General features: G+C 46.1%; 1 protein-coding gene across 1 annotated transcript; it reads right to left on the reverse strand.

Annotated features, from left to right (window-relative positions):
• Positions 1-35: 35 nt before the first annotated feature.
• LOC136520637 (pentatricopeptide repeat-containing protein At4g02750-like) lies at positions 36-6,064 on the reverse strand. The gene is made up of 5 exons (XM_066514213.1): positions 5,860-6,064; positions 2,081-4,705; positions 1,164-1,263; positions 734-1,063; positions 36-455 (listed from the first exon to the last, which is right to left on the reverse strand). Exon 2 carries the CDS (start codon positions 4,544-4,546, stop codon positions 2,261-2,263), a length of 2,286 nt encoding a protein of 761 aa, XP_066370310.1. The 5' UTR covers positions 4,547-4,705; positions 5,860-6,064; the 3' UTR covers positions 36-455; positions 734-1,063; positions 1,164-1,263; positions 2,081-2,260.
• Positions 6,065-20,223: the final 14,159 nt, after the last annotated feature.

The raw sequence follows: 20,223 nt of genomic DNA on the forward strand, positions 1-20,223 counted from the left end.
AAATTTGACTCGAGAGAAAACTATCACGACCTACGTTAATGAAGAGAGTACATTCTTCTGTGCGGCGCCAAGCACGCTTTCTTGCGTTTCCAGTTTACATTTATATATGCTTCACAGTAGACACTTGCATGTAAAAAGGACCGGAAAATCAGATTGAAAGGGCAACATCTGGCAGGAGGTAGAATGGTTTGAACAAGGTAGATGTAGCACGACAGTCAAGGCCCCCACCCACTGCAACATCTGGCAGGACTGCAGGAGGAAGAATGGTTGAAAAAAAGGACCACTGCAAGTCTGCAACAAAGGATGGGGATTCTGGGAGGGCAGGTGCCGTCCGCGCGTTGTTGGCCTGCAATGGCGGCGAGTGACTGCAGCACGCTGTCGTGGCCACACTCCAAATCCTATAAGCCAGTGTCATGCTGGCAAGCTCATGCTTTCCCAGGATTGAAATTGGCGCTCTGGAAGAAAAAAAATAGTGAAACCAAAAGGATTCAGGCATCAACTCTGGACAATGCAAAGATTAAGAAGCTCAATGCATGCATAGCTTCACTAACAATGTCTACTTCAAAAATACAGGACACCAATTGATTATGCCCCAGCAGTCGGTTATACCAACACAGTTGAAGAAAAATTCATAAACTCCTCGGTCATAACTGCCAGCGAGATCTTAACCACCACCACATGGCCAGGGTAGCCATTAAACAAGATGAAAACCGGTAAGCCCGAAAGAGATTACCTGAAGAATTCACCGAATATAGTGACATTGTTCACATGTTGGTTGACATCAAGAGATCTCCACAGGGCTGTTACACATGACGGAGTTCCATGAGAAATCTTACATAAAAGAATGATCATGATGAGTGACAGTTAAGCAAGAAAGCATGATTATCCAACTCAGTAAGACCCTTCCTTATGAACTGCATCGGAGTATCACCATCAAAAAGTGCTCCCAGCTTTCACTTTTCTTATCTGTTATGGCTGTTGAAACACAGGCCAATCTCAGCCCTAACTTCCTCTGGCATTTTTTGAAGGCCTTCTAGTGTTCTTATTCATCATCACCCAAACACTGCAAGATAAAATCAAAATGTAAGCAAATTGTTTTCAAAGATGGAGGTGCTTATCAGAAAGAGAAAAGCAGCGAATGCAAATACAGATGAAATACAAACCTTGTAAGCTCTCAAGATTGTATGGCCAGAACTGTAGTCTCGACACATGCCATTTTTACCAGCAGCAGCTACCCATGTGTTCACTTGGACCGTATCTCCCCTATAGTTATGGCATGTTTCAAACAATATTTTGTCAATTTTTCAGCCCATAAACAAATGCTACACTGCTACAACTATATCTGAACCACAAAAACTGCAGTTGAAATTATATTTTCTTTTCTCCAACAAGGTAAACTGAGAATAGAACGACTTGTCACTTGCATTGAACAAATGAAAGTTGTGGCAGGCACCGATTTTATGAGCACTCAAGTGATTTGCTGAAGTAGTAAGTAAATTAAATGCAGTCAACTGGTCCAGGTCAAGGACATATTCCCATGGCAACCCACATTTGTTTCTTACTATGAAATCGTTATTTCTCCAACAAATTCAGTTCTGATCCCTTGAGGAGTACAATCTAGGTCGTACCTTTTTTATTCTAAAAATTTAAAGGATGGCAAAATGCAACTTAATTCAGCAGTTCTAAGCCATCATATATTGCCTTACCAAACAATTTTTTCTCCAGGAGAGCTGCGCATCATTATATTAAGAAGATAAAAAATGGGACAAGAACCCATACAAAACAACACAAAACCACACACACAAATGACTTCCAATGCCATGATGCTCTTTTTAACAAAAAACTTTCAATACCTTGTTCATTGTGAACTCAGTCATGACAAATAATAATATAATATTATACTAATTTAAGGTACATATTAGTGTTTTGCTTAGGTGCCCACATGTCTTACATGAATTTTGAACACCAAGAATTTCACACATTCAGCATGGCACTGAAAAGCAACAAAGTAATCATCTCCTTTGTAATGCCTTCGATGTTAGAGGATGGTTAGCTAGCAACATAATGTACTACATTTTACCTGCTTGGTGACGAACTCACAAGTTTCTGCATAAGTAATCCATGGGCCATGGCTCCACCATGAAAAGTTGAAAAATGACCTTAATAATCAGCAGTAGTAGGCTGTAGGCAGTCTTGTATTCTGGTACCCTGTTGACATGCTGCTGTTATGTAGTACACATCAGTAAATAGTGATGGGATGTTAACTCCAGCTATAGCCAACTTCTTTCTCAGTAGCAGCATTTCTGATTTGACTTCTCAAATTTTCCATCACATTCCATCTTTTGGTTGATCCATTTACACTGATGAGATGCAGGTACGGCATTTTAGTAGTAGGTTTGATGGAAATTAATTGATTTGCTGCATGCTCTGCCAACCTGTCATTGCCATTCAATCGGCAACTGCTCAAGAGAGAAGTCCAAATTGCAAAGTCTGGTTTAAATGGCATTGACTTCATTAACTCTTCAGCCTGCTCAAGCATGCCTGTCCTACCGAACAGATCAACCATGCAAGCATAATGCATTTTATTTGGTAAAATTCCATAATTACATGTCATCATACTGAAGAACTGTTTGCCTTCCTCCAAAAGGCTCATGTGATTACATGCAGAAAGTATGCCGAGAAATGTGATCTCATCAGGATCAACTTGAGCCTTTTTCATGTTATCAAATGTCACAATAGCATTTTGACCAAAACTGTTGAATGCATATCCACAAATCATTGTGTTCCATGTCACTACATCTCTGTTGGCCATCCTATCAAAAATGGCTTGGGCAATAATCATTTCACCACATTTGCAATATATACTGATGAGTGAATTCTGAATTAATAAATGTGATCCAAACCCAAGCCTGATAGTAGAAGCGTGAAACTGCTGGCCATGAACAATCATAGAATGCTGTGAAAAACAGCTAATAAGGCTAGAAAGCATGGAATCACTTGGCCGTATATTTGACAGTAGCATCTTCTTGTACAGCTTAAGCGCGTCATTGTTTAAACCATTTTGAGCGAGCCCATTGATCAAACAGCTCCAGGTCACTAAATCTCGTGTTGGAGATTCATCAAAGAGCTTGTAAGCTTCAGTAACCTTACCTTGATGAAGCAAACCAGCTATCATCACATTGTATGTGACAACAGTCCTTTTGTGCATCCTACAGAAAAGGTCCAGTGCATCATATATATACCCTCCTTTCACATATCCAAATAGTAAAGTAGTGCAGGACATCACATCTACTTGAGGCATACTGTAGAACACATCCCGAGCTTTATCAAGCATTCCATTGTCTATAAAACAAGACATCAAAGTAGTAGATGCTTCCAAATTCTTTTCAGGCATCTTTGAGTACAACTCAATAGCGTCAGGAATTCTTCCATATTTTGCATAGCCATTGACCATCAAATTCCACGAGATCTTATCTCTGCCATCCATGGAATAAAAAATCTTTCTAGCCTCATCAATCTTGCCTGCATGGATACAGCCAGATATGATAGCATTCCATGAGCCAACATGCTTTCTTTCCATTTTATAAAATTCCAACTGTGCCTCGTTGATATCTAAGGAGTTACAGTACATCACAACTAATGATGCCTCGATGATGTGGTCATGAATAAACCCAGACTTCACAGCAAAACCATGAACACACCTGCCTCCTCCAATACTTTTCAAGCCAGCATAAGCATTAACAATCTTAACAAAGATTGCATTTGTCACTACGTCCCTACTGCTCATCAAAGTGTTGAGTAGTTCAATCACTTCTCTGAATCGCTTGTGGTTGACAAGGCCTCCGATCATGACGCACCATGACACCGAATTCTTTGCGGGCATAAGGTTAAACAGCTCCAATGCACACCCCACCTCGTGCACAGTAAAATAGCCTTTGATCATCACAGTCCAGGACACAACATTGCGCTCTGGCATCTGATCGAAGACCCTGCGAGCATCCTCTACCCCGTGGTTCATCACAAGGCCTGATATGAGAGCATTCCATAAGGCCACGTTTGGACTGTCGACATCATCCACAATCCGCTCCAGGCAGCTGAACACCCCACAGTTGGCATACATCGTGATCAGGGAGGACCCCACAAACACGTTCAATGAAGATCTGGTCTTGATTGCAAGCCCATGGATGCACCTCCCCAGAGCTAGAGCCTCCATCCGTGCGCAGGTCGACAGCACAGTGGAGAAGGAGGTGTGGTCTGCGCAGAACCCCTCGCGCCTCATCTCGAGGAATGCAGTAACTGCACTGTCATGCACCCTGGAACGGGCATACGCGGCCATGAGGGAGTTCCAGGACACGACATCCCGCTGCGGCATTCTGTCGAACACCTCCCGCACAGCATCCACCCTGCCAGCACGCAGATGCTGCCCAATCAGCCTGTTTGCTGAGGTTATCGCATCGCAAGTGCCCGACATGCATGCCAGGGAGGACCTGGGAGGCCCAGCACGGCGAGCACAGTACGATGCAGCTCGCGCCAACCCGGGCGGCATCGCAGACCGCGCATGCCAAAGCTGCTCAGCTGCTGTTGAGGGAGGAATAAGTTCAGGAAAGTCACAGCCTCAGTTGTGCCATGCCATTGTCTTGCCCATGAGTGGTAGACTGGTAGTGGACCGGACCGAGCCTCTGTCTTTCAATTCAGTGAAGTGAATCTGGCATTATAAGCAGCAATTAGTTCTGTATTACCATTTGACTTGACTCATCAAGGTTATAGATACCCATATAATATTCTTATTCTAGTACAAATATTTAGAATCCTGGTTAATGAAGATGTTTTTCACATATACATGCTCCTAGTAGGAAACAAAATCACCACATATCATCATATCAGTCACCAAATCTCAACGCACTTCCTCAAATAAAAATCTGTACTTGTTCCAGGGAAGACGTAATGCCATTTCGAAGCTCTGAAAATGGCAAGGCCAAATACTAAATCATCTCCAGGAGACACTCCAAATTCCACCCTATATACCTTCATTTGTCTACCCACTGTAAAATATTTCCCCTCCATATCATTCAGCACTCTGCAAAAATACTAGCCAAATGACCAAATCTCACCCTCCAAATCCTATTAGCCTATATTTTATTGGTATTCAACTTTTTTTTTTCTAACCGCACTCAAACAAGTTCAGATAGTACAGCAAACTATCTAGTTAAGTTTATGCCTTCAGATGATTTTAACACTTTATAGACAATGTCTAGCAACAATTTATGATATCTGAAGAACCGTGTAACATTGTAAGTAAAAAATTCAGATAGTGCAGTAACTATTCAAAGAACTTGGTGCCATTCAAGTCAGATAGTGCCATTATAATAAGTAAAAAGAATCAGTAATGGCAATGTTGTTACTTCACAGAAATCAACAATAACAATGTTGATTTCAATCTTCCTAGGAGAACTTTGCAAAGCACAGTGATAAATTCAGACTTGCGCTCCTCCCCAAGAACGAGATTCAGAAAGCTTCTATATAGACAGATACAAAACAGAAACAGTTCTTCCCCAGTATACAGTTGTTCACCAAAGTCAGCAAGAACATCAGCAAAAAACAGAAGCAACTTCTCCCCACAATCCACACTTCTTCCCATCCCGATCTCCTTTTCCCCTTCTCCCATCTCCATATAATCTCCATATCCAGTATCTGGGCGCAGTAGGCAGCAATTCAAGGGCGGAGTCGACTCTGGGAGCAAAACATGCGCGGCCACGCGACGCATCGGCCGACGGCCGGGAAGGAGGAGGGTCGCATTGACTAGGGAAACAGAGAGAAGACGAAAAATGGCAGGAAAGAGGAGGATGGAGGAGCTCTCACCACGGTCGTCGAGGTCGGGGAGCACCGGCTTCGTCGGAGAAGCGCCCGTGGCGGCTGGCCTATCGCTACATCAGCGTGGGGCGGCCGCCGCAGGTAGCTGGCGGCGCGAGGCCCCTACCCCCCCGGCCCCCGGCGATCAGGCTCCCAAGCCGCGCGAAGGAGCGATGCGCCGACGACGGCGAGTAGAAGTTGAAGACGACGCCCGAGCCCCCTCTGGGCCTCTGTTTCAGTCATTTTGGGCTAGAGATAGGGAGACACACCGTGACTCCGTGAGAGAGGAGGCGGCAGAGCGATGGGCGTTGGGCGAGATTTCTGACTTCTGATGACGTGGATCGTATGGGCCGTTTTTTCAGGTCCAGGCTCAAAAACAAGCACCGGTGGCCCAACAATCCCAATTACTGTCCACCTATTTTTTTTAATGAACATAAGTATAACTTCCTCATCACGTATCGTTTAGTTTAAGACCTCGGTAATGCTTCCTTGCAGGGCGTCCGGGCGGACGCTGACTTCCTGAGCCTGCACAGCGGGCCGACGCAATAGGTAACCGGCCTACTCATACTCCACATCTTTGGTGTTCATCGCGCCGTCCGCCCCTCCACCTCCCCATCACGGCGTCCACTCGTGACCCTACCAGGTGGCGCGAAACCCAAGCCGCCATAGATCCCCTCCCATCCAAACTTCTTGCTCCAGCACCTACCCGCCCTCTGCGTCATCGTCGCTGTCACGCTCTACCTCATCCACCGAAAGCAACCTACCGCGGCCTGCTCCTGCCGCTGCTCCGCGCGCCCGCCCTGCTGCTCCTGCCATTGCTCCTGCTCCTCCACCTACCCCGCTCGATGACACCGACTGGCGTTGCCAGCACAAGGAGAAGCGACGGGCCCTGGCGCGGAAGCCCATCCAGCCTCGCCTCCTACTACAGCTACGACGCCCCGATACAGACAGCGGAGAGGGCGAACCGGGATATTATGTATGTTGCAGGTGTACATTTCAAATATTTCAGATGTTTTAAAGGTATATTTCAAGTGTTTCACATGGATATTGTAAAAGTAGATTGGGATGTTGCATATGTTGCAATTGTTGTATACGTATGTTGCAAGCGTCTGTCCCCAATGTTTCATCTGTTTTTTTTACGTATGTTGCAAGTGTGTTTATCTGGATGTTGCATATGTTTCACACATATGTTGCAAGTGTTTTATCTAGATGTTTTGTATGTTTGCAATGGTTTTTCAATTATTTTTGCAAGTGTTTCGGATGCATGTTTCAAGTGTTTCATCTGCCTTTTTTTGTACTTGCAAGTGTTGCATCTGGATGTTTCAAAAGTAGATCGGTTGTTGCATATGGGATACGGGTGGAAAAGCGGGAGGGGCTGCGAGCGATCCCCGCGCGGGTGACATTCGGACGGCGTGGGTGACGCAAGCATGGTGGAGCGACGTCCGGGAGTCATGGGCCCACGCGTGGACGCGTGAAATGGAGGGAAGAAACTGACTGCACTCGCGGACGTCCGGACGTCTGGACGCTAGCAGTGCCGTTAAGATATTTGAATGCACTATTTTTTTAGAAAGTTGTAAGCTTTTTAAATCTAGAGGGGAGGTAATCGGCCTGCAAGCTGAAAAACCTAATGCCTTGTTCGTATACAATGTAGGTTTTGGAGGTTTAGAAAAATACTATATGGTTTTGAAATATTATGAGGTATCTGGATCGCAAACCTTGTAGTTTGTACTTAAAAAACTGTTCAATCAGACTTTAAAGTAGACTCTAGAGTCAATAGGAAAGTATATTTGAATTTAATTTGTGATTTCCGTCAAATGTTCTTACCGGTGCCCTCTCTAATGCAGCCGCAACTGTCTCAGAGTGAAAGAAAAAGGCCATCACTTTGATGCCTGATGACAACCTGAGAAAAGCCTGCCGCTGGGCTAGTCCTTTCCCGTCCGGGCTCAAATGACGGCTAGCGTTCGGATGTCTCGTAAAAGTAACCAATAATGCGAATGAAAATCAAACATGAGATGCAGTATTTCAACCTTTTCAGGGGGAAAAAAATTACGAGCACCAAACGACGATCTTCGTTGTATGAGAAAAATTTACAAACATGCAAAGATTATATTACAATGAGTCGAACATTCTCTCGGTATAGCTTGCAAGTGAGGGAGAAGTCAAAGAATCATATCCAAGTTTTTATTTAATTTGTCCCAATTGCTATGGCAGCAACAGATCACGTCGGCCAGTAGTTTATTCGGTGCAGAAATCAGGTTTGGCACTAGGAGTAGTTTTTTGTTTGGACGCATGAAAATGAAAGTTGTACGTGTACCCATGTTTCACATTAAACACGAATTGAATTATTAGCCCCTAGGTGCCGATGATCCTTGGGGGGCCCTTGAGTATAACGTTAACATAGTTATAGAGATGTAGGAGGGAAATGACAGCGAAATTTTGGTTGTTTTAGAATAATAACGACAACCCGTAGAATACGAATATGTGTGTTGTGAATTGATTAATTAATGGGCAAATCACGTGGAGACATGAATCTCCGTGCCAATGCATGGGAGGACGGGAGCATCCAAACATATGGCGAGGGAGTCGCAACAAACATTTCGCCCGTTGCCTTCTCCTATATAAAAGGAAACATGGTGTATCCCGGTAGAGAGCAGCATCTTTCCTCCGTACTCAAAGTCGTCTCCTCCTGTCTGAGAAAGAAATAAAGAGCATCGTCCCCTCCCTATCTCTGTGTGCCATCATTTTATTATTCCTGTGTGTGAACACACTAAGAACAATTTCTCAACAATGTGTTCATTAATCATTATATAATGCGTGCGCGCGTCAGCGCGCGAGTGAGTTAAACTAGCTAGCCGTCCAAATGCGTATACAAGCAGTCGTGCTTGGTGGCGTCACGTATGTATATGTACCGCACGGAAATTTAAATCTACCGTGGAATCACTACGGGAGACACGCTCTTTGCCGAGTGCTCGGAGCTTTGCCGAGTGTCGAAACATGTGACGAATCATGTGGTGCCCTGCCCGGCTGCCCCCCGCCCCTGACCCGCCGGAGTGGAGGAGAGGAGGAGCAGGGGAGCAGAGGAGAGAAGGGAGGTGGAGGAGAGGAGAAGGGAGAAGGGAGGAGAAGGAGAAGGGAGGAGGAGGAGCCTCGCCCGTCGGCCACGCCCCTCGCCGTTCGTCCCCGCCGTCGTCCCCGCCCCTCGCTGGAGACGAAGGTGACCCCGGCACCGCGTCACCCGACTCCACCGCCACCCAAGGTATAAAGCCCCCCCCCCCCGGTTGTCGGCCTTCATGCCTTGTATGTCATTGACGGCCTTCGTGCCGTATGTGGATGTGTGGGCCTTCGTGCCGTACGTGGATGTGTGGGCCTTCGTGCCGTATATATGCTGTTGGCCATCGTGCCGGCTTTTTTCTTGCAGGTTTTGGAAACCTCCCCGTATAGGGGAGGTTCTGCCGAAATTTTTAACTTATAGTATTATAATTCTTCTTTTGCAGAGCAGGACCCGTCGGAGGGGACCCGGAGTATGTAGGCGACCCCGATCGTCTTCGTCGGCGCTACGGTCCTGCCTGCACAGCGTCGCTTCGCCACTGCCCCGCTAGCCTGACTCCACCGCCACCCTAGGTATGAATAACCTCTCTTCCTTATCGTTGTCGTAGCTCGGTATAACCTAGTTAGGCGTCTCCCGTTCGAAACAGATACGGTTGGAGGTATGCGGATCTTCGCATATCTAAGACCGTATCTGTTTCAGATTGTCCACTTTTTTGGACAGCCCGCGGATGCGTAGATGGGGTAGTTTTCATGTTCTGCTTCGATCCGAGACAGAGTTTCGACACCACCTCCTTGTTGTTCTCCGGATACACACTCTCCCTTCCAGGACGTGTATCGGGAGAACAGCGGGGAGGTGCTGCCGAAATTCTGTCTCGGATCGGAGTAGAGCATGTAAACTAACCTCATCTACGCATTCACGGGTGGGATTAGGATCTATCCTCACCCATTAGACAGTAGGCACGTCGTTCAGATGCAATTGGTGGTTATATTGCTCGCTCATGTATATGCTAGAGGACGGATAACCGTGAGTGGATGTACACGGGCCGCCCAAGTCAGGCTGAAATCACCCCTGAATGGATGGACAAGACCGAGGGTTTCTTGAACCAAGCATTTGGCAAGGCAGCTAATGGAGCGAGAGAGACATTCTGTCCCTGTAGCGAATGCGGAAACAGGAAAAGAAAAACAAGGAAGATCATGGGGGAACATCTTTGCAAGTATGGATTTACGCCAAACTATACCCGGTGGGTGTTCCATGGTGAAGCCCATCGTACTAGAGAGGAGGTGGTGAGACCACGCTTGGAGGCGTTTGATGCTGATGGCGGGGTAGCAGGATGGTTAGGTGACTTTCACGAAGCAACGTTCGCTGAAAGACCTACGGAGGAGGAGGAGGAGGATGAGGAGGAGGAGCCAGAGCCAACCGGAAAGGCGTTCTACCAAATGTTGTCTTCGGCACAGAAGCTCCTACATGAGAAGGCAACGGTTTGTCAACTGGATGCCATTGGACGCCTAATGGGGTTGAAGTCCCAGTACAACATGAGTCGAGCCTGCTTCGATGGTATGTTGGTAGTTATTGGTGGGCTGCTTCCGGAGGGTCATATTCTGCTGAGCAGCTTCTACGAGTCACAGAGACTCTTTCGTGCACTTAAGATGCCGTATGAGCAGATACATTGTTGTCCAAAGGGGTGCGTCCTATTTAGGAAAGATCACAAGGATGCAAAGTACTGTCCAAAGTGTAAATCCTCTAGGTATGTGGAGGTAGACAAAGGTGATGACCAGAAGGAGCAGCTTGAGATCCCCATGAAAGTCCTACGGCACCTTTCGATCATACCGAGGCTCCAACGGCTATTCATGACTGAGGAGTCTGCGAAACAGATGACATGGCACAAGAATGGCATTCGATACAATCCTGACAAGATGGTACATCTAGCTGATGGTGAAGCATGGAAAAACTTTAATCGCAAGCATCGTGACAAAGATCTTGAGGCCCGTAATGTACGTGTTGCGCTGGCAACGGATGGGTTCAATCCTTATGGAATGATGTCGGCCCCATACACTTGTTGGCCCATGTTCGCTATCCCCCTCAATCTCCCCCCCGGGGTCATCCTTCAATGGCAAAACATATTCTTGACGTTGATAATTTCTGGACACCCGGGAAACAAAATGGGTGTGTACATGGAGCCTGTTTATGATGAATTGATCAGTGCTTGGAATAAAGGGGTATGGACTTACGACCGAGCTACAAAGAAAAACTTTAAAATGTATGTTTAGTACCAGTACTCCATGCATGACTTCCTAGCGTATGGGATATTCAGCGCCTGGTGTGCCCACGGGAAGTTCCCATGCCTGGTATGCAAGACAACACTGGAGTTCATTTGGTTGAAGAAGGGTGGCAAGTTTTCATCGTTCGACAAGCATCGACAGTTCCTCCCTCTTAACCATGCATTCAGACAAGACACCAAGAACTTCACGAAAGGTGTCAAGGTGACCGACCCTGAACCTCAGAAGATGACTGGTGCCTAGGTTCATGCTCAGATAGATGCTCTCGTGGTCAATCCACAGAAAGATAGTCGGAAGAAAGATAATCCAAAGAAAGATTGCTTTGTGGGATATGGTGTCGAACATATGTGGACTCATAAGTTGGGCTTGGAGAGGCTTCCCTATTTTGATGACCTTCTCCTTCCACATAATATAGATGTAATGCACACTGAGAAGAATGTCGTCGAAGCACTTTGGGAAACACTCATGGACATTCCTAACAAGACAAAGGACAACCCTAAGGCCAGAGTGGACCTGGCAACGCTATGCGATAGACCAAAGCTAGAGATGCTGCCTCTAAGAGACGGCAAGCCATGGAAAAGGCCTAAGGCCAATTACGTCTTAGAAAAGAAGCACAGGACTAAAGTGATACAATGGATGCAGACATTAAAGTTCTCGGATGGGTATGCAGCGAATCTGAGGAGGGGAGCGAACCTAGAGACTGGTCGAGTCTTAGGGATGAAGAGTCATGACTACCACATATGGATTGAGTGGCTTCTTCCATCGATGGTTCGAGGCTACATCCCTGAGAATGTCTGGAAGGTGCTGGCAGAGTTGAGCTTTTTCTTCCGCCAGCTTTGTGCCAAGGAGGTATCTGTGAAAGTGGTTGAGGAGTTGGAAAAAACGGCACCTCTGTTGCTCTGTAAGTTGGAGAAGATCTTTCCACCTGGCTTTTTCTTGTCGATGCAGCATTTGATTTTGCACCTCCCGTCCGAGGCACGAATGGGGGGCTCATGCAGAACCGTTGGTGCTATCCAATCGAGAGATGTCTAAAGACTATTCGCAAGAAATGTGGAAACAAAGGTAGGATTGAGGCTTAACCGGAGAGATCAAAATGGAAGCAGACGAGGAATGGGTTGTTGACAAGGATGCTGCAAATGAGGTGCATGATCCGAAGGACTTGGAAATGCTTGACGGACTACGACTAGGCAATGACAACGATGAGGATGAGGCTGTTGAGGATTTGGACAATCTTGATAGTGATGATGATACCTATCGTCCAGATAATCCCGATCATGAAGAATATTAGAAATACATGTGATACTATGTTATTTTGTAATTACATTTTCTTTATTTTGCATCTCTTACTAAGTACGTCTCGTTTATCTGTACTTACTGGTTTACTCTTTTTAATTGCAGGTGATGGGGCCCACTAGGAGGAGTTGCCCCTCGGTTTACGCCAACCGGAGGGACATGGCGGCGGCTGAGGAGGTGGAGGCGTCAGAGAGGCCGAGGAGGCCGAGAGGCAGGCCCAGGCGGGAGCCGTTGACTAACCATGGGCGTAGCTCCTCACGTGACCCTGTGCACGACGATGACCTTCAGCACACGATGGACAGGGACGGGGTCCACGGATGGAGGATGAGGAGGCGGTTCTAGCGACGGAGGACGAGGAGGCGGCGATAGTAGGGGGTTCCACTTCCTCTGGTACGTCGAAGCCCTACCAGCGAGGTCCCACAAAGCTCCCGAAGCGACCGATACCTGTTGAGAGGCGCCCACTGATTACACCCGAGGGCGATAAGTAAGTAACTTCATATGTTCTTCATTTGATATGTTGAAAAATCATAATAACAACTAATAACTATTGTGGACCACTTGTGCAGGAACTAGGTGCTTGTGGACCAGGCGGCCCCGGCACGCAATGTGAATGGCATCCTAGGACTTCTGTGCAAGGAACACTTCCCTGGTCTGGTTAGGAAAGGAGATCAGGATTGGGAGCCGGCCTGGACGTTCGACCACTATGCCCTCGTGCAGGATGCTCCAGATCATAATGGCATCCGCTATAGAAACAAGGCAGATTAGGTGATTAGGGAGTTGTGGGTAAGTCTTTCTTGCACTACATTCCTCAATTCCTCGCATTCATTGGACATTCTTGAAATAAAATAATGGATACCTCGTGTCTTTATGTAGGACTTCTTCAAAATCCAGGAGGGACAAGAGGAAAGTGCGTATCAGGTGGCTTACGCTTCCTGTAAAAGGCGTGTCACGGACTTGCACTATGAGTCCCGCATCTAGGCCCACATAGACTACAACGCCAAGTTCCTACTCAGGCGTGTCAACAAAGAGGAGGCAAGACGGATGATGCTGACAAGGGAGCAGTACATACAGGTAAATACGAAACATGAATATTTATTTCTTTTGAGATTAAGTATGCCTAATTTGATCTTCTGATATGTCGTCTACTTGATATCCTATAGGCGATTCCAAGCTGGTGCACCACCCACCCCGATTGCTGGGAATATATTGTGGACACCTGGTTGGATAGGGACTGGTAGAAGAAGCACGAGGAGGCCCGCGATAGGCATTTGCAGATGCCAGGTGTACCTTACCATCAGGGCAGCCGCAGCCTCAGTAAATATGCAAAGGCATATGTAAGTCTCCGCCATTGTTCTAATCTAGCCGCGCTCAATTCTGCATCATTTCTAACCACATGTTATTGTCTTTCTCATAGTCGGATGCACACGGTGGCCAGCCAGTTGGTCAACTCAAGGCATATGCTCTGGCTCACATGGGCAAGGCGACGGCCGACATCGAGTATGACCCAGATGCCCCGGTTCAGGCATACACCAACTCCAGCGTCCACACCCGCCTCTCTTTGTACACGGAGGCGGCAAGGTCAGTCCATGGGCCGGGCTACGATCCGAGAACCGAGGAGCGCCTTGATCCTCAGCTCGTGATGAGGGTGGGGCAAGGCAAGAAGCATGGGCGGTTCTAGATTGGCGACGGCGTCCTCGACACGGCCTCTACTCCTCCTCTCCACCAGCTTCGAGCATCGAGCACGAGCTCAAGCGTGGCCATACACCAACGGCCGACCGCGGTGTCGGCACTCCAGGTAAGCATTCCTGTTTCATTCGTTGTTCTTTGACTTTTACATACCTTACCTATGCATTATTAAAACATTGGGGTCAAATGCTGTAGGCCCAGGTGCAGGAACTGCAGGCCGAGCGGCAAAGGCTACAGGCTTTGGAGACCCAGCAGGAGCAAGATCAGCGACAGATGGCCGAGATGATCAAGTTCATGCAGCAAATTGGCCAGCAACAAGGTTGGGCGATCCCACAGACACTGCTTGCTCCAGATCCACCTCCACAACATCCTGATTCTACCCCAGTGAGTATAAGTACGAAGTTTTACTTTCTATGCTGAAACTTAGAGAAACCTAGTGAAACCTAGAGAAACCTAGTGGTGGTGGTGGTGGTGGTGTGGTGGTCATGGTGGTGGTGGTGGTGTGGTGTTGGTGGTGGTGGTCATGGTGTTGTGGTGCTCATGGTGGTGGTGGTGTGGTGGTGGTGGTGGTCATGATGGTGATGTGGTGATGGTGGTGTGGTGGTGGTGGTGGTGAAGTGTTGGTGATGGCGGTGATGTGGTGGTGGTAGTGGCGGATATTTATCTTACATATTTATCTATTCTCTTGTCGCTCGCGTGCAATCTCTTCTATTTTGTGCAGCATCAATCGGGGGCGGCGTCGAACCACCTCGGAGGGTCACCGGGATCGCACTTTGGGCCATCCCAACCCGGACCGTCGCCGTGAGCTTCAAATGGCAGCCGTTGTGATATAATGCACTTGTGAACTTTGTGAACTATGCTTGTGTGTTTGGACTTTGGACTTGGGAGTCGAGATTGTGATACTTGTATGCTATATTTGTGTTTGTGGTGGATTGTGATATACATTTGTATATATTTGTGTGATATATAGTTGTGTTATATATATATGATGTATATCTTGTTTGCAACGATGGAAGACTAAAAACCAAAAAAAATTAAAATTTTTCACTTCTTTGCCGAGTGTCATGACCATGACACTCGGCAAAGCTGGGAATTTGGGACACTAAGCTTTCTAGCTTTGCCGAGTGCCTACCTACAGCACTCGGCAAAGAAAATCCAAAAAAAGAAAACAAGCTTTACCGAGCGCCAGATTCAGGCACTCGGCAAAGTATTTTTTTTAAAAAAAATAAAAAACACATTTCTTTGCCGAGTGCCGACGCGTGGCACTCGGCAAAGGGGCCATCACTGTGACCTGACCATCACAGCGGCTTTTCTTTGCCGAGTGCTGTCATGGCACTCGGGAAATCCTTTGTCGAGTGCCCGACATGCGGCACTCGGCAAAGAAGCCTTTGCCGTGAAGGGATATGCCGACAGCTCTTTGCCAAGTGCAGCACTCGGCAAAGGCTTTGCCAAGTGCAAAGCCTTCTTTGCCGAGTGTAATTGCACTTGGCAAAGCACGCGTCTGTTGTAGTGAATGGACATGCATGTTGCACAACATCCATCCCTTGGGGACGAGGCCAAGTACTATGGTCACCAGGCCGGCCATTTGAGAGATTTGTCAAAAAAAAAGAAGCCGGCCATCTGAGAGTAGTCAAAAAGACTGACCAGCCTTCTGGATCCCATCTTCTATAAATAAATAAATAGTCAAGATATGTGTATAGTAAAATTGGTGTAGGCATCGCGAAAGGTTCTATACTCGTGGTTACACACTAGTAGAGAAACGACCTTTGATCCACTTCGAAATTTGGCTATAGTCCCGATATTTTTTGCGCCTAGAACTAGAGAAACATTTAGTCCCGGTTGGTAGATCCAACCGGGACTAAAGGTCCCTGCCCAACGGCCACTGTGCCAGGCTTTTGCTGGAGGAGACCTTTAGTCCCGGTTGGAGCTACCAACCGGGACTAAAGGTTCACTTTTACTCCCGGTTTGTACCTCCAATCGGGAGTAAAACTCTACTCCCGGCTAAAGGCTCCGTCTGGCACTAGAAAGGGACATTTAGTCCCGGTTTCTATATACAACCAGGACTAAAGGTCCCCTCCTATATACCCTTTGTTCCTCCCCGAGCCCGAGCCACTTCGAGCTCAGTGTTCTTGCTTCATCGCCGGCCTCTCTTCTTCCTCATCACCGGTGATCACAAGATTTCTTCTATTCCTCCATCGATTCTTTGGTTCTAAAGGTTACCAACTTTATACTCTCATGTTTCATCAGTAGCTTATTTCATTTTGTGGACTAGATATATGTGGTTTTTTTATGGTAGATTTTTTTTATTTGTAAGCCATTTAAGCTCAAAATCACTTTAAAGTTTGCATATTTGGATGAAGGAAGGTTAAAGTAGTTATTCAAAACTAGTATTGAGCTTTCATTTCTAGCATGCATAGCCCACTTCATGCTTTAGAGATATAGAGAATTTTAGAGTTTTTTAATTTTATTTGTTTATAAAATGAGAAATTTATATTATATTAAAAATGAGTATAGAGAGTAGATGGCAACTGCTTCCAGGTCCTCGGCCTCTCATCGGGTTACAAAGCGACTGAGGCCGGACCTCCCTCTCATTGCATGCGGCAAGTGTGAGGAGAAGATTGTGATGGAGTACCGGGTGAGGAAGGAGTGTCCCAACAAGGGCTGTATCTTCTACAAGTGTCCGGATCGCAATGTGAGTTATTTTGTCGCATTTGATGATTATGGTTAATTTATACTTATTTTCATGATGATTGTGATTAAAGTTCTAATTTTTTGTTTTAATTTATTGGGATGGCACTGGATGTTCAGGCTAGTACTAGGAGGAAGAGTATGTTGAACACGTGCAAAACTCTCTTGCACATGCGATTATGGCGGCTAATGAGGCAGTGATCCTGCGGAAGAAGCCCATAGATGTTGAACAAACGCATGATCTGTCTGTTTTAGTTAGGATTGGTCGCGAAATCCTTATGCTGCTGAAGTGCATTTTAGCTTTAGTTTTTTTAGTGATAGTTGGGATTGTCTACATTGTAGCGAGACTTTCATAAATTAATACCTTGTGTGGTGGCATGCATGTCGTATAATTAACTAATTATGTTCTAGGTTTTAATATGGTATGTATGTCATGTAATGCAGATGAGACGGTATTGGATGTACAATGCTGATCGCCGCTCCCAAGAGTTCATTGAGGGCGTGCATTCTTTCTTACCTGTGGCCGAGGCAAACAAACACGATGGTTTTATGTGCTGCCCATGTGTCATATGTAAGAATTTGAAGGAATATGCTAGCTCAAGGAGTCTTCATTCACACTTGTTGAAGTCGGGTTTCATGCCAAACTATATTTGTTGGACGAAGCACGGAGAAACCGGGGTTGTAATGGAAGAAGGTGAAGAAGAACAATGGGACGATGATGACATTATTGCTGAATATGGGGCCTTCAATGATACTGCAATGGGGGAAGCTGAAGAAGAGGTAGGGGCAGAAGGTGAGCCCGCTGATGATTTTGGTCAGGCCATTCGTGATGCACAAAGAGAATGCGAAAGTGAAAAGGAGAAGATCAAGTTCGAGCGCATGCTAGAGGATCACAAGAAATTGCTATACCCAACTTGTGATGCGGGGCAAAAAAAGTTGGGTACCACACTGGAATTGCTGCAATGGAAGGTAAAGAATGGTGTATCTGACAAGGAATTTGGGGAGTTACTGAAAATCCAAAAGAAGATGCTTCCGAAGGATAACAAATTGCCCGCCACTACGTACGAAGTAAAACAGGTAGTCTGCCCTTTGGGATTAGAAATCCAGAAGATACATGTATATCCTAATGACTGCATCCTCTACCGTGGCGAGGAGTACGAGAAGTTAGATGCATGCCCGGTATGTCATGCATCACGGTATAAGATAAGGCGAGATGACCCTGGTGATGTTGAGGGCAAACGTCCCACGAAGAAAATCCCTGCCAAGATTATGTGGTATGCTCCTATAATACCATGCTTGAAACATCTGTTCAGAAATAAAGACCATGCAAAGTTGTTGCGATGGCACAAAGAAGACTGTAAGGTAGACAATATGTTGAGACACCCTGCTGATGGGTCCCAGTGGAGAGCAATCGATAGAGAATTCCCGGAGTTTGCAAATAACGCAAGAAACTTAAGGTTTGCTTTAAGTATGGATGGTATGAATCCTTTTGGGGAGTAGAGCAGTAGTCATAGCACTTGGCCTGTTACTCTATGTATCTACAACCTTCCTCCCTAGTTATGCATGAAGCATAAGTTTATTATGATGCCAGTGCTCATCCAAGGCCTAAGGCAACCTAGCAACGACATCGATGTGTACCTGAGGCCACTAGTTGAAGAACTTCTACTTTTGTGGAATAGACCAGGTGTACGTGTGTGGGATGAGCACAAACAGGAGCACTTTGACCCGCGAGCGTTGTTGTTTGTAACAATCAATGATTGGCCTGCTCTAAGTAATCTTTCAGGACAATCAAACAAGGGATATAATGCGTGCACACACTGTTTCGATGACATTAAAGGTATATTCTTGAAAAAATGTTGAAAGGTCATGTACCTTGGCCATCATTGATTTCTTCCTATGAATCACCCCTAAGAAAGAAAGGCAAGCATTTTAAAGGTAAGGCAGACCACCAGACCAAGCCGGGCAACCGAACTGGTGAGGATGTACTCAATATGGTCAAGGATGTGAAAGTAGTATTTGGAAAGGCACATGGCAGCGAACCTTTTCCGAACGACGCCGACGGTCACGTACCCATGTGGAAGAAGTCCATATTTTGGGAGCTACCCTATTGGCAAGTCCTAGAGGTCCGTAGCGTGATCGATGTGATGCACCTGATGAAGAATCTTTGTGTGAACCTGCTAGGCTTCATGGGTGTGTATGGGAAGCCTAAGGACACACTTGAAGCATGACAGGACCTACGGTATTTGAAAGAACGAGACAACCTGCATCCAGAGAAGACAGATGATGGACGCCATTACTTAAGTCCTGCTAGCTACACTCTTAGCAAAGAAGAGAAGGAAAGCATGTTTGAATGCCTAGCAAGCATCAAGGTACCATTTGGATTCTCCTCGAATATAAAGGGTATAATAAATGTGCCAGAGAAGAAATTCCTAAACTTAAAGTCCCATGACTGCCACGTGCTCATGACACAATTGCTTCCCATTGCATTAAGAGGAATTCTACCTCCAAATGTACGTCTAGCCACCATGAAGCTATGTGCATTCCTAAATGCAATTTCTCAGAAGGCAATCGATCCAATGGATCTAGCTAAACTACAGAATGATGTGGTTCAATGTCTTGTCAGCTTTGAGTTGGTGTTCCCTCCTTCCTTCTTTAATATCATGACACACCTCCTAGTTCACCTGGTCAAGGAGATTAGCATTCTTGGTCCTGTGTTCCTGCACAACATGTTCCCCTTTGAGAGGTTCATGGGAGTCCTAAAGAAATATGTTTACAACCGTGCTCGACCAGAAGGAAGCATCGCCAAGGGCTATGGAACAGAGGAGGTTATTGAGTTTTGTGTTGACTTTATTCTCGACCTTGACCCGATTGGTGTTCCTGAATTATGACACGAGGGGAGACTAAGTGGAAAGGGGACACTAGGGAAGAAACCATATATTGGTATGTAGGAAAATTATTTTAATAAAGCACACTACACAGTTCTGCAAAACTCCTCTTTGGTGGATCCGTATATCGAGACACATAAAGAGTTGCTCCGATCCGAGTTTCAAGGGAAGTCTGAAGCTTGGATTATGTGTCAGCACATGGAAACTTTCAGCGACTGGTTGCGAAAAGAATGTCAGGGTGATGAGAGTATTGATGAGCAACTTTATTTGTTGGCTAGGCAGCCATCGTGGCATATCCTCACATATAAAGGGTACGAGATAAATGGGAATACATTTTACATAGTATCCCAAGATAAAAGGAGCACCAACCAAAACAGTGGTGTCCGCATAGATGCCACCGACTCTAATGGAAATAAGCAAACATATTATGGCTGCATAGAGGAGATATGGGAACTAAACTATGCACCTACTTTTAAGGTACCTTTGTTCAAGTGCG

This window comes from Miscanthus floridulus, chromosome 18 (genome assembly GCF_019320115.1).
Source record: "Miscanthus floridulus cultivar M001 chromosome 18, ASM1932011v1, whole genome shotgun sequence".
NCBI lineage: Eukaryota > Viridiplantae > Streptophyta > Magnoliopsida > Poales > Poaceae > Miscanthus > Miscanthus floridulus.

Coding starts and splice junctions, on each gene's coding strand:
- LOC136520637 (XM_066514213.1), bottom strand. CDS start 4,546: ATGCCGCCCGGGTTGGCGCGAGCTGCATCGTACTGTGCTCGCCGTGCT.